Here is a 13,868-nt window from a genome sequence, read left to right as displayed (position 1 = left end):
CTATGCCGAAGCCTTAAGATGTTCAAGAAATAAGAACATTGGAAAAACACACTAACACGTATTACCTGAGTCTTGTAGAAATTATTAACATTAGAATTGGATTTTATATATATATGTGTGTGTGTATGTATGTATATGTATATTTAGAGAAATTCAGGTTGTGAGTTAAAAGGATGATTTGTGTTTCTTTTTGATTTGAAAAATGTTAGCTGTTTTTGAAGCACCTGTAATATTTGCCCTTATAATTTGTAGATTTTGTTTTAAGTAAAAAAAAAACCCTCAAACTAGTCTGTGTCTATAAATGTATTTCTCCTTTTGACATGCTAATAATCATTTGCTCTAGTTTACTAGGTGTTGACAAATTATTCTCATATGCAATCACTGAGTGGCTTAATGACATTAAGAAGAACCAGCTACCAGGAATCCTGGGAGGTGTTGGACCTATGCATTCACTAGTACAATTAGGTGAGTTTTCTTCTTTTTTAATCAAAAGATAAGTTATTTTTTCAGATCAGTAATTCTTATCCCTTTGAGAACTTAATGTGAGGACCATTAGTCTAGAAAACTCACATATGTGCTCGTATACACAAAACTTTGCCTCCAGTTTTAGGAGTTAAAAACCCCAGGGTTAGAATGATAGAAAAGTCTGAACTGTGGCACTGATGTTGATTTTGTGTTGACTGTTGTAGTACAAGGCCTAAAGGACTTGGTCTGGCTCCCAATAGAGCAGTACCGGAAGGATGGCCGCATTGTCAGAGGGTTTCAGAGAGGCGCTGCTTCCTTTGGTACCTCGACAGCGATGGCTGCTCTAGAACTCACAAACAGAATGGTTCAAACCATACAGGTATCTTTTTAGACTGCCTTAGTCTATCCAAAAAGAGCCATTGTGAAATGGTTGGGTCCTTTTGTTTTTAAAACAATACTGTGAAGATATACAAAATGTTGTGAGTAGATACTTTATTCGTAGTGATTTAATGTCATGCTTGTTTTATTGCTTAAATGTTTAGTGTTAAATAATTAGAATAAAGCAGTGGAATACAGTGTCAGATTTGTTTGCCTATTTCAGGTAAATTGTAAACATTAAGTTAGCAGAGGATTGATTTCACCATATTTGTATGAAAGGATCATAGCTAAATTTGAAGAAGGCGTTGTAGATTAAACAGAAGTATTAAAGATCATTCTAGTAAGTATTAAGCTCCATAGACTGGTGTGGAAATGTTGAGTGTTCTCAGTGAACAGAGGAGGGGCTAAAAATTTAGCTCAATCCAGGTGTTAGTTATTAATTTATACTTTTATGTTCTTGTTATAAAAGTCATCAATTCTTGAGGTAAAGAATTCAGATACGCAGAAGTGTCTTCATTAGGGTTTGTGAGTTCCTCTGCTCTTCCTCACTCCCTGTAGGAAGTGCTCTGCTGGTCCGTAACTCTTCAGACTTTCTTCTAATTCATTTCTTCCTTTTGACAAAATGATCCAGGCAGCTGCAGAGACTGCTTATGATATGGTGTCTCCTGGTACCCTTTCTATCGAGCCCAAGAAGACCAAAAGGTTTCCTCATCATCGGTTAGCCCACCAGCCAGTAGACCTGAGGGAAGGTGTGGCCAAGGCCTACAGTGTTGTGAAAGAGGTAATTGAATACTTGGGTGGACACATCAGAACCCTTCTGTGTGCTTTCCCAACTTTCACCTAAAGAGCATTTAATGGCTTAAATTTATTCTGTAGAAATCCCTGGGAGCAGAATGGCAACTGCCGCTAATAACATGTGCCCATATCTGTGTGAGGTGACGGAAAAGGGCCAGTCTGGGACCAATAGGCTGACAGGAATACTAGTGATTGCGTGGGTGGACGGATTCTCTCTCTTCACCTGCAGAAGCGCTCAGGGAGTGATAGAAACAAATGCCGTGTGATCGCTGTCTAGGTTTAACACATTTATACTCTGCCCTGCTTACCTCAGATTTGCTTAAGAACTAGAACTTTTCAGATGAATCTCCCACCCTGATCCTATTCCCATGCCTTCACTATGCTGAACGTGGAACATATTTTTTTGTACATGTTTTTATATAGTTTTATTATATAAGTATGTATTTATAAGCAAAACATACTAGTGTTAATGTTTTAAAAGTTTCCATAAATGGTGTTATGTGTCTCATTCTGCAACTTATTTCAAGATAGATCCATGTTAATCTTAATCCATGTAGGTCTAATTTCCACAGTTTTATGGTATTTCACTGTATGAATATATCATAATTTATTTATTTTCCTGTTGGTGGACATTCAGTTTCCATTTTTCCCCTGAAACACCACTATGGGGAGTGCTCATTTAACTGTCTTTTTGTTCATATGTACAAGAAATTCTTTAGGGTCACCTGGGGAGTAACTGTTGGAATCTCGACATGTATTAAGCATTGCTGAATTGCTCTCTGACACGGTTGTGCCAGTGAACCCTGTTTTTTTTTTTTTTTTTCCTGGGTGTTGTCAGGGTCATTCCCTGGCATACTCTTTTTGACATTCTTTTTAATATGACATAAGGGAGTTTGAGGTCATTTGACTTATGATTTGAGTTTTAGGATTTCATGAAAGATATTTTTTCTCAGTCATATTCTAACAACAGTCAGACGTGCCTAGGATGGTCTTTTACTTGAGAAAAGTAGCCTCTGTGGTCCCAAACGGCAGGAAGTCCATGAAGGTAGGGCCCCAGGAAATGTATTAGTGGATAAATAAAGGTAAGACCAATGGTCAGCTTTGAAAAAAAGATTTACTGGGGAGAATAAAGAGATAATTACCAGTGAGATTTGCTCCTACAGATGTCAGGGTTGAGCCAGCTATCAATAGGCTAAAATTAGATCTGTGAAACAGACACTGGGGTTAGTAAGGGCAGTGGGCAGTAAGATGTAATAGCAGTTTGATTTAACAACTTGTGAAATGGTTGCCTAATTTAATCTATATTAATTTTAAAATAAACGTGTGCTTACTTTGTGCCAAATATATGGTAATCACCATTAGAGATAGGCGATATTTCTAATTTACAGATGAGGAAACGGGTTCTGCCAGACAGTGGCCTCCCCCAAGTACCACAGAGAAAAGGGAGTGGAGCCAGGATTGGAACTGGGTATTTGGGTTTAAAGTTTAGTTCTCTTTCTCTAAGCTGTCACTAGGAAGAATGAGGGAAGGGAGGGTGAGATTAATAAGTGTGGATTGAGATGGTAGGATGTGCTTGTTTGGACTTACTCTGGATTCTCTATTAAAGTTAAAAAAAAAAAAGTTCCTAAGTGGTGCTTGGTATTTCTTTTCCATTTTAGATGTCAGTAAGTCAAAGATGAAGAGAAAATGCCTTGTGTGTGTCATAGATAGGCTCATCTTTTAGATCAGACGTTGGCAGACTAGGCTGCAGGGTAGACTGGCCATGCCTCTTTTGTATGGGCCTTTGAGCTAATAATAATGGTATTTACAATTTTAAGGGATTGTAAAACAAAACAAAACAAAAAATAAATAACAGAGACCATGGCCCACAAATACCTTCTATGTGGCCCTTACATAAAAAGTATGTCAACCCCTACTTACATAGTTCTATTTGGTGGTAGTCAGGCACTTATGAGGGTGGCAGTAGGAATTATTTATTGAACACTTACTGTCTTCCAAACTCTGTCAAGCTCTTGAGATGAATTATTTAATTCTAACAATCACCATAGGAGGAAGGCAGCATTTTAATTCCCTGTTTAAATGACTTATCTAAGGTCACACAGCTAAATAATAGGGCTGAGACTGGAATTTACTTCTGTTGTCTGCAAATGTAGTGGTGGTCGGCCTCGTACTCTACTCATCTACTCCTGTTTATCGCGGGTGGGATAGGGAGGAGAGCTGGTGGAGAGGGGAGGGAGATGGTGCAGGGAAATGTACAAGTTGTAAACATTGTTGTGCTCATGGTTTCTCTTATTGGCTGTTATCCTCTAGATAGTTTTTAAAGTAGTACTTATTATTTCTTTGAGTTTTTCTGGACACGTTTTTTTTTTTTTTTTTGAGATGGAGTCTCGCTTTGTTGCCCAGGCTGGAGTGCAGTGGCATGATCTCGGCTCTCTGCAAGCTCTGCCTCCTGGTTCACGCCATTCTTCTGCCTCAGCCTCCCAAGTAGCTGGGACTACAGGCACCTGCCACCACGCCCGGCTAGTTTTGTGTATTTTTAGTAGAGACGGGGTTTCACTGTGTTAGCCAGGATGGTCTTGATCTCCTGACCTCGTGATCCGCCTGCCTTGGCCTCCTAAAGTGCTGAGATTACAAGCGTGAGCCACCGCGCCCGGCCTTCTGGACATCTTTTTTATTGCTCTGTGGTATTACGTTTTTGCCAGATATACTGGGTAGATAGGACGCTCTTGTTAACTTGCCAAAATGATGGCTAGATTCTGGGTTAGGACAAGGTCCTTGATTTCCCTGGAGAACTCAAAGTTCCTTTATGCTGTCCCCATCACTGAAGCTGTCACAATAATATAATAATAATAATGGAATGTTGCTTTGAGTTCCCTAGGGATTTCTGAGTTAGATAAATGGTAAAGATTCAGAAGTCATGTGAAGTTTTACCACATTGGTTTGACCTACATGTTTGTATATTCAGCTTCAAAGCTCAGAAGTCATTACTAGCATAGAGACTGAATAAATGAAAAAGAAAGCTTAGCAATCATCATTATTTTATTATGTTGTGAGAAAGATGGAAAATGCTACCAAAGTTTTGTTGAGAATTATTAAACACGTTCCTGCTTTTTGTTCTCAGAATTCTCAAATCCAATAAAATGTTCTATTTAGCTTTTTATCTTAATTGAATTTTCCATTTTTTTCCTAATACATAGCCAGTAATTTAAAGCAAATTCAGTAATTTCCCAGAGCTTAGTAGAATTAGGTTGAATCAAAGGGAACTATCACCATATTTCTTTAGTGAATATATTCAAGAAGCTTTGTTTGCCAAGTTTGATTTAACTGGAGTGATTAATAGTACCAGCAAAGCCCGTATTTCTGTCTTCCCAATGCGAAATTTTAGTTTACCTACATTTTCCACACACTAGTGTCACAACAAAATACTAAGTCATAATTGCCTCTTTCCCTTATAGTTAGAATTCTGTCATTAAAAATAATAATCCTGGGTTGTCTAAAAGCATGGCATTTTTTTTTGTCTGGTTACAAACATAATGTTACCTGCTTTAAAAGTGTGTACTGCAGGATAGCTTAGACAGTTTTCCGACCAGAGTTTGTTCACTGCCCTCCTCTCTCCTACCTCCCACCTCTACGCAGGGAATCACAGACACGGCTCAGACCATTTATGAAACTGCGGCTCGAGAACACGAGAGCAGAGGGGTGACTGGTGCCGTGGGCGAGGTTCTGCGCCAGATTCCTCCGGCAGTGGTGAAACCTCTGATTGTTGCCACAGAAGCAACGTCAAACGTGCTGGGTGGCATGAGAAACCAAATTAGGCCAGATGTCCGGCAAGACGAGTCACAGAAATGGCGCCACGGGGATGACTGATGGCTTGGAACTGACAGTGTGAAGATAAGGAGAGTGGAACCAGGAGCTCAGAGTCCTGACAGCAGCTTCAGAGGAAGCTCGTTTAATTTTATTGTGCTCATCTCAGGAACAAAAGCATTTTTTAGTTAAATAATTTAACATCAAAACAACATGCAACCAAAAACTTCTGACATTTATAGTTGATACTTGCCTATAGAAATGTTTGGTGGCTGGTGTCAAAGGTCCTTAAAGCATTTGCTGCCAAGTTAGTGGAAGGCTCACTTTTGTTAAGATGACTGTAATTCTCCTTGTTACCGACGAGAGATCATTGGAAGCTGCCTTCTAACACTTTATGTAGCTCTGTGGAGTTGAATTTTCTTAAGGTTTAAAAAGAATCACAGCTTCAGAACTTTTAACTGAAAATGAGAGACAGAAGCCACAGGGGAAGCAAAGCAAATAGGATTTTCAATATAAATATCAGTGTGGAAAAATAGCCTATTCTGTTGAATTTAGCGTTCATGCACTTGAGAACAACATTATTTCCATTTACTCCGAAAATCCTTCTGTGGGGGTTTGAGAAAGTGAATGTTGCAGACATGTTCTGTTGTGTTGCACTTTATCCTGTGTTTATGTGTATGTGTTTTTAGATTAATTCAAGTTGTGTGCTATATTTCTTGTATAATTTACAAAGTTACACAAAATATAAAGAGCAGTAAACTTGTTTTTGGCAAAGTTTTTGGCAAAGGAAGGTAACTTCAATGTAATAGCTTCCTTTAAGAGTACAGGAAAATGCATTCTATAATGAAGTGGGGCCCATGTAATTGTTTATATTTTCAGTTTTAAGCAGGTATAGTGCAGGCTTGTTAGGAATGTGTGGAAGGGAAGATTGGAAGTGATTTTTCCTCTTTTAAAAGTAAACAAAATTCTTCAAATATGCCCTAGTTAACTATTTCAGCATACCATTTTTACTTGGTTAACAGTGTACATTTTGATAACCTATCAGGAATGAATAAAGTATTTTTATTTAAAGGTGATATTGTTTTATGCTTCCATGAATATTTTGCTTTTCTTAGAGCATATTCATAGATGCAGTACTGTGATTTACCACAAGATAATTGGGAACACTTTCTCAAAATCGATTTTGGTTAATATCAGGTAAATCATTACCTAGGAGTAAGAGGGAAATTGTTGTCAATTCCTGACTTTAGATTGATCCAGCAGAAAGAAAAGGTGGAACTTTGTATATATCCACTGTTGAAAGTTGCATGACCTGACTTCCTGTTTTCTAAAGTTGGGGGAATATTATTGAACTTCGATTTCAGAACTGCATTTCAATTTGGGGCTTGGAAAATGTAGTTAAATCAATTTTATTCTCTAAATTTTCTAAGCAGGAAAGCAATGTAAACCAAAAATCAAAATGTTTAGAATTTATAAAAGTGGGGTTATATAGTTTTTAATTTTAGTTTCCTTTTTACCGCCAAAAAACTTAAAAAGACAACAGCGTAACCACCTGTTTAAGCACCATGGGACCATCTCTTATTCGGGTAGAGCCTGGTCCTGGCGACACACTAACAGGAAGGCGTGCTGTGTTACCGGGAAGGCGCCTCTGGCTGTGGGGTGCGTTCTGACCACCCCGCTCAGATGCCAGCATTTTCCATTTGCCCTTAAGGAAACTTGCTATGTGTGTTAACCCAGTTATGATTAGTCAAACTGGAAAACACTTGATCAAACTTAAAATTGTAAAATCTGTCTAACTTTTAAATATACTTTCCACAGTTGTACTTAAGTTCAGTTAACTACAGTATAGAGAAAAATAATTATTCTCTTCTTTGCACCCGGAGTTGCAAACAAATTAAGTTTACAAATCTCATTTAAACATATATCTTTGTAATGTAATCTCCACGGTTCTTTCTTTGTTCTACCCTCCTACACCTGTTGTCGATGTAATCATTTTGGGAACAGAAACGTTGTGTCTCAAAAAGATTCATTGTCAGTTCAGCCAAGATGTTCTTTACCTGAGATTCTGGAAAGATGTTTATCTATATCGGAACACTTCTACATTATTAAATGTCCTTAAGCTTTTTCTTTTTTACAAGTGTCTTTTCAGACTTTTGTGTTGTGATGACACAGTAGAAAGAGCGTGGCTAGAATCCGTGGTTTGTCACATCTGCAGCTTACCAAACGGATGACTTGTCCAGGACATCTGATCCCTGTAAGCCTCAGCATCCCTCCTGGTAAATGGAGGGTTTTTTACGACAAAGCCCAAGCAGGGGTTTTGGATGATTAGGCTGTGTGTGCGTGTGAGAATGATCACATGTGGCGTCATGCTTTGTACAGAGCCTCAGACCACTGGGCCTTGTCCAGTGAGAGTCCTCTCTGGCGACATCACACGCGGAGCAGCCAGGGGCCACCTTAGATCTCAGATCTCTCAGAGCAATACTTTTCTGAACTGCCACTGTGCCTGCATGGTTGGGTTTGGTGTCATGCTTCTGACTAGAGTAGATTGTGCATGTCCACCAGTGATATGTTGAGTCCTTACAGTTACCCCCATGGAGTCCCATAAGCAGCTCCATTGAGATCTGTCAGCAAGTTGCAGGACCCCACAATGTTCTGACATGTTAAGACCCACTTACATGACGAGTAGAGAGGCAGCTGAGGCCACAGCTGTGTCTTCCTCTTGAATGGAGCTAACTTGGAACCCCCCGTTTTCCCTTCCTTTCTGCCCACCACTGAACATTGCCTTTTAGATAACTCAGTGTTTCTTCTAGATGTCATAGCAATAGACTTTCACTTTCATGAAGTTTGGGTACGATTTGGATTCTCACTTAAGTACATATATTTATCAATATTTTTATAAGGCAAAGTTCACTTAAAAAATCTTTCCAAGTAGCAGTGTGCCTAAGATGGCAAAATACTAAAAACTGGTGTTTCCTGCTCCTGTTGTGTGTCACTTTGCAAGCCGATTGAAATATTTCTGGCTTTTAGGGCATTACTTTTTAACTATCTCCTTTAAAAACGATGTTCTGTAGGTTTAGTGTCTTTGTTTAGTTCCAAAAGAGTCCAGACAACTGTGTCTGCCCCTGCAGAGGCTGTTTGTCCAAAGGCAGCGTGCCGCTTCCACCAGAACGCAGACAGCAGGGGAGTGGAATTCTAAAGAAGTGACTTAAAATGAGGAATCCCCAACTGCACTAAATGGTTTCAGGATTGACTAATCATTGTCTTAACATTAACTCAGATTTTCGATGTGTAAAGAGCTGTGTGACTTGGCGTCTGAGAGATCCCTCTGCTTTGCTTTGCTTCAGAGTCCTTGCACCCGCATCCTCAGAACTGTGGGGCATGGTGGGCTCTAACGAGCACTCCCCTTCTGTTTTCCTTCATTACTTTTGACCTACTTAAGACTTCAGAGAGAATGTCCGTCAAGTTCTTTTCTCCATCAAGTTCTTTAAGTTCCTTGAAAGGAAGGGACTGTGCAAACACAAAGCAATATTCTTTTGTATCTGCAAATGCATCAGCTGGACATACCAATTGGTATCAAATAGAATAAAATCAAATATAAATTTTTGAGTCTTAGGTTAAAAAGGAAAGTTATTTGTATAGTTTATAGATAATGAAGGAAAAATTTCTTTTTCATTGCAGGAAATCTTGTTTACTGGAAGGTAGAGTCACTCTTTTCATATAAGACAAGTGCTTTAATGCCAACTTCTTTTTATCTCAACATTTCAGGATCATGCTAGGCACACTGCCCCCTTGAATAGACATTATATGCACAGTTGCAAGTCAGCCAATGTTTTTATTCAGAAGTATTTTCCCCCCATTATAGTGCCTGCATATCAGAGATACAAAAAGCATCCAACACACTACCGTAATAGGCTTCTTTGGGGATGAGAAATTTGAGTCTCAACAACTCAAGAGTTTGAGATGTCAGCTTTTTTGGTAAACGTAGGTGTTAGAGGTATATTTTGCTTTCCTACAACAATTGTTGGGCCCTTGATTTCAAGCATGTTGCTTCATAGGAAGCACCAGAGTGCCATCTGCTGTATTTCAAGAGATTGTAAATGTCATCTCAGCTGGCTCAGTTATATCTCTAATGTCCCAGGTAGCAGCACCTCCCTCTAAAAATATGTTTACTTCGCTGTTTCACTTGTATTTTGTGTATACAAAATGGCAGCTTCTGATTTCTAGTTGGATTTGTCTTGCATTGTTTGTATAACTTGCTAGTCACCCAGGGCTATTTGCTTTTTGATTGAGAAATTTGGTAGGGGTGTCTAGTTCAGCTTTTATGTTGATCCATCCTGACTTATTTTAGACATTGAATTTATCTCACCACAAGTAAAAGAACATATGTGTATTGACTGTCTTTGCTAAGTTTCCTAATTTTTCCTAATTATGGCAATTATGGATGTGAATAAGAATACTGATGCTGTACAAGTATTTTTGTGGAAATGTACCTTGTTAATGTGACTATTTAAATAATATGAAAATAAGAATACTCTTGAAGAAAAAATTAAAATATTTACTCTTTGGATTTTGCTTTAAACACTCTTGTCTTTCACCAAGAAGTGTTCCCAAAACTTGTGTAAAATACTTATTGGGGTGGGGTGTACATCTGCCTCAGACCTTGTTATTGGGAAATGATGTTCCAGTGCCCCTGATGCTTCTGATAGCAGATCTTGGGTCTGTCTGCTACTGATTGCTGAGCTGTATGGAGTTTTAACAGTTCTTCCCTCCCCGCTTTGGATTTTAGTCCCTCTATTAGTTATCCTATCCCTGCAATAAGGACTTGCAGCAAACACACCTCCTAGTTTGATCTCACGAAACTGATAACTATTTGGAGGAGTATTTTTACTTATGAAGGGAATATTTTAAAGACATACTTATTTTTATTTTATTTATTTATTTTTTCAGACGGAGCTTTGCTCTTGTTGCCCAGGCTGGAGTACAGTGGAGCAATCTCAGCTCACTGCAGCCTCCACCTCCTGGGTTCAAGCGATTCTCTTGCCTCAGCCTCCCGAGTAGTTGGGATTACAGGCACCTGCCACCACGCCCCGCTAATTTTTTGTATTTTTAGTAGAGACAAGGTTTCACCATGTTGGCCAGGTTAACCTCAGCCTGGTCTCAAACTCTTGACCTCAGCCTCCCAAAGTGCTGGGATTACAGGCATAAGTCACCATGCCTGGCCAGACATACTTATTTTTAAGGGCAATTTACTTTAAAAGATTTTGTTGTGACAGATGTCACTATATAACATCCACTTTGAACAATTAGGGAAAAATGATAAGTCACACTTCACCCATGGCTCTTGTTGAAAAAAGGGATGGGGACAATTGTGAGATGCTTACTGTGTGCCAAGTATCCTACTGTCTTCTTTTTATAATTTCACAGCCCCCGCTCAGAGGCAGGAAAACAGTTACATCTGTTTTCCAGATGAGGAGACAGGTTCAGAGAGGTCAAGAAACTTGCTCGCCGTCACATGGTTTGACTCCCAGACCTCATGCTCTTCCCAGGACTTCATTTAAGAAAAGCTTGGAGCAGTTACCTAACTTAGCAAAAAGTCTTCACTAATTGGGAAACCACAGAATTTTGCTAGAAGATTGAGATTAAAGGCTCTTAGAATATTTGAGCAAGAAAATGTGCTTGATCTCTTCCCGGCGTCTCCAGCCCCTTTCCCCTCTTCTGGCTGTGCTTAGCCACCCTAGCGGTTCAGTTCTGCATGCCCGTGAGTAGGGGTTAGCACCACCTGGAAGATTTCTTTCTATAAATGCTGCACTGCAGGCCACAGTCAACACTGATTAAAGCAAAATCTCAGAATGGGGCTAAAGTGGGGTTTCTCCACCTCAGCAGTTGACATTTGGGACCAGCCTGTGCATTGTAGGATGCAGGGGATGTTGACACCCTCCCACCCCCCGCTGGCCTCTGGCCACTGGATGCCAGTAACAAACTCCCCTCCCCCAGTTGTGACAACCAAAGATGTCCCCAGACGTGGCCAAATATGCCAAATATGACAAAAAGCCCCTGTTAAAAAATCACTGGACTAAGAGCTCTCCTGGGGAAAATCATGCACAGCCTGGGGCAAGAACACGCTGTGGCCGCCCCAACTCGGATGCTCTGTCTGGATCTCTGGCTGTTCCTGCCGTCTCAGCCCAGAGGCTCCACTTCAGGCAGCCTGGCCACCCTCCCTTCCTCTCTATTTCCCACTATAGCATGCTTTCCTTTTTTTTGTTAAGCTTTGCAGCACTCCCCGCATACTGTAGATCCATGTCTGTTTCCCTGTTTGACTTCCTTCAGGAGGTCAAGGGACTTAGGGACCCGGTGCCTAGCACAGTGCCTTGCCCAGAGTCAGGGATCAGCAAATGGTGAATGAATGAATGAATGAATGAATGAGTGAACCTGAGTGATCATCTAGTCCTGTCTGCAAGTGAGGAAACCAAAGCCCCGAGAGGGGAAATTCTTTGCCCAAGATCACATGATTACTACTTACAGATGTCCTTTATTCAATGTAAGCTCACGTTTTCTTGATTTTAGCAATACTTGTAATAATTTTTAAAATATAAATATATATGAAATAAAAGTTCATCATTGAATGTTTCCTATGTGGCAACTCCTCTGCTCGGCACTCGACAACACTCTTGGCCACTGTGTCATGGTTCCCGAACTTGTCTGCAAATTAGTCCCCTGGGGAGCTTTAAAAATACACCCCAGGGATTGGGATTTAGCTGGTCTTTGGTGTGGGCTGCGCTTTGGCATTTTTGAGAGATCCCCTGGTTCTCATGTGCAGACAAGTTCTGAGACCCAGTGCATTACACTGCCCTGCCCCATTCACCAGGGCAGGGGAACATTCACATTCAGTATCAGCCAGGGTATGTAACATTCACATTCAGTATCAGTATTGACAATGTAACATTCACATTCAGTATCAGCCAGGGTCCCAGCAAGAGATGTGACCACTCCATGTGACAGACAGGTGCTAGGAAGGAAATACTCAGCACATGGTGGGCAGCACAGGGTAAGGGAAGCCCACAGGCACCTCGTGGCTGTCTCTGAGCCAAGTGAAGACTTGGTAGCTCTTCTCTAATCCCCTTTCAGCTCTGGGCCTGCCCTGGCCTCAAAGTCATGTGAACCAATGGCCATTCCTCACATATTGTGGCTCTCCTTGTGGGAATGGGATTAGGATGCCCCTCCTTCTTCATCCATCTCTCAAGAGACTGAACACCAGGCACAGCTGCAGTCCTGAAAAGACGAAGGGAGCGATTCCCAAAACTTAATAGCTGAAAGAGGGCCGCCTGACCAGAGCTATGACCCTAGGTGGAGGGAAGCAGCCAGAGGGATAGACCCCCACCCCCACTCTCCTGCCCTCCCATCTCCTGCTGGAACCTCCCATGGGTAGAACCTGGCTCATGCCCAGTCCATAAGGCACAGGGTTCTGGGCAGAGGGCAAGGTGGAGAGGGGCAGAAGAGAGGAGAGTGAATCTATTTTGTCTTGTTCATATTTGTACCATTATTTGTATTTTGCAGATGACAAAACTAAGGCTTAGGTTAAGTAACCTATCCCAAGCCACACCATGTACTTGTTAAGGGACATGAGTCACTAGTGACAGCTAGATCCCCAAATCTCGGCAGCTTAACAAAAAGAGAGGTTTATTTCTCATTTACAGAAAGTCCGGTTGGCATTCTGGAATATCTGACAGCTCTCCTTCAAGCAGTGATGGAGGAGCCCAGGCTCCTTGCATCTTGTGGCTCTGCATCCCCTGGAACCTCAGAATCCCCAGCTGGGATCTCTGCACAGGAGAGACAGGAGGACCACTTTTATGGCCAGGACATAGCCAGGGAGACAAGAGCAAACATCACTTATGCCCACATTGGTCAGAATTCTGTCACATGGTCACAGCCAACAGGAAACACGGGTAATGGAGTCTACCTGTGTACCCAGGAAGGAAGGAAAGTGAGGTTGGTGAGCACCTGGCGCGACTGCTACCTGCAGATCATAACCAGCCCATTTAGACTCTGAATGCAGGAATATCTGACTGCAGACCCATGTGCTTACATGCTCTATTGGAATTACATTCCGCTGCACTCAAAGATAATTTGCTGTTGCCAGAGTTAGAAGTATTTTCCCCTGGGCTTGCTTGTTTATATCCCTGAAAGCAGTTCCACACAGAGCAAATCCCATTCAGCAAACATCTGCTGGTGAATGGGGCAGGGCAGTGTAATGCACTGGGTCTCAGAACTTGTCTGCACATGAGAACCAGGGGATCTCTCAAAAATGCCAAAGCACAGGCCATGCCCAAGACCAGCTAAGTCCCAATCCCTAGGGTGTATTTTTTAAAGCTCCCCAGGGGACTAATGTGTAGACAAGACTGGGAACCATGACACAGTGGCTAAGAGTG

The 13,868-nt window shown here is 41.0% G+C and overlaps 1 protein-coding gene across 2 annotated transcripts in view; it reads left to right on the top strand.

Moving 5' to 3' along the window:
• The window catches only part of ATG2B (autophagy related 2B), an 82,095-nt gene extending 72,086 nt beyond the window's left edge, over nt 1-10,009 (top strand). For both annotated transcript variants that reach the window (XM_003832843.5, XM_034938084.3), the window contains exons 39-42: nt 344-465; nt 690-844; nt 1,475-1,624; nt 5,275-10,009. In XM_003832843.5, coding sequence (XP_003832891.3) covers nt 344-465; nt 690-844; nt 1,475-1,624; nt 5,275-5,505 — 658 coding nt within the window. In that variant the 3' untranslated portion in view covers nt 5,506-10,009. The remainder of the gene's footprint in view (nt 1-343; nt 466-689; nt 845-1,474; nt 1,625-5,274) is intronic.
• The last annotated feature ends 3,859 nt before the right edge of the window (nt 10,010-13,868 follow it).

The sequence above is a fragment of the Pan paniscus genome, chromosome 15 (genome assembly GCF_029289425.2).
Source record: "Pan paniscus chromosome 15, NHGRI_mPanPan1-v2.0_pri, whole genome shotgun sequence".
Lineage (NCBI taxonomy): Eukaryota > Metazoa > Chordata > Mammalia > Primates > Hominidae > Pan > Pan paniscus.
This window is presented reverse-complemented; position numbering and strand designations above follow the sequence as displayed.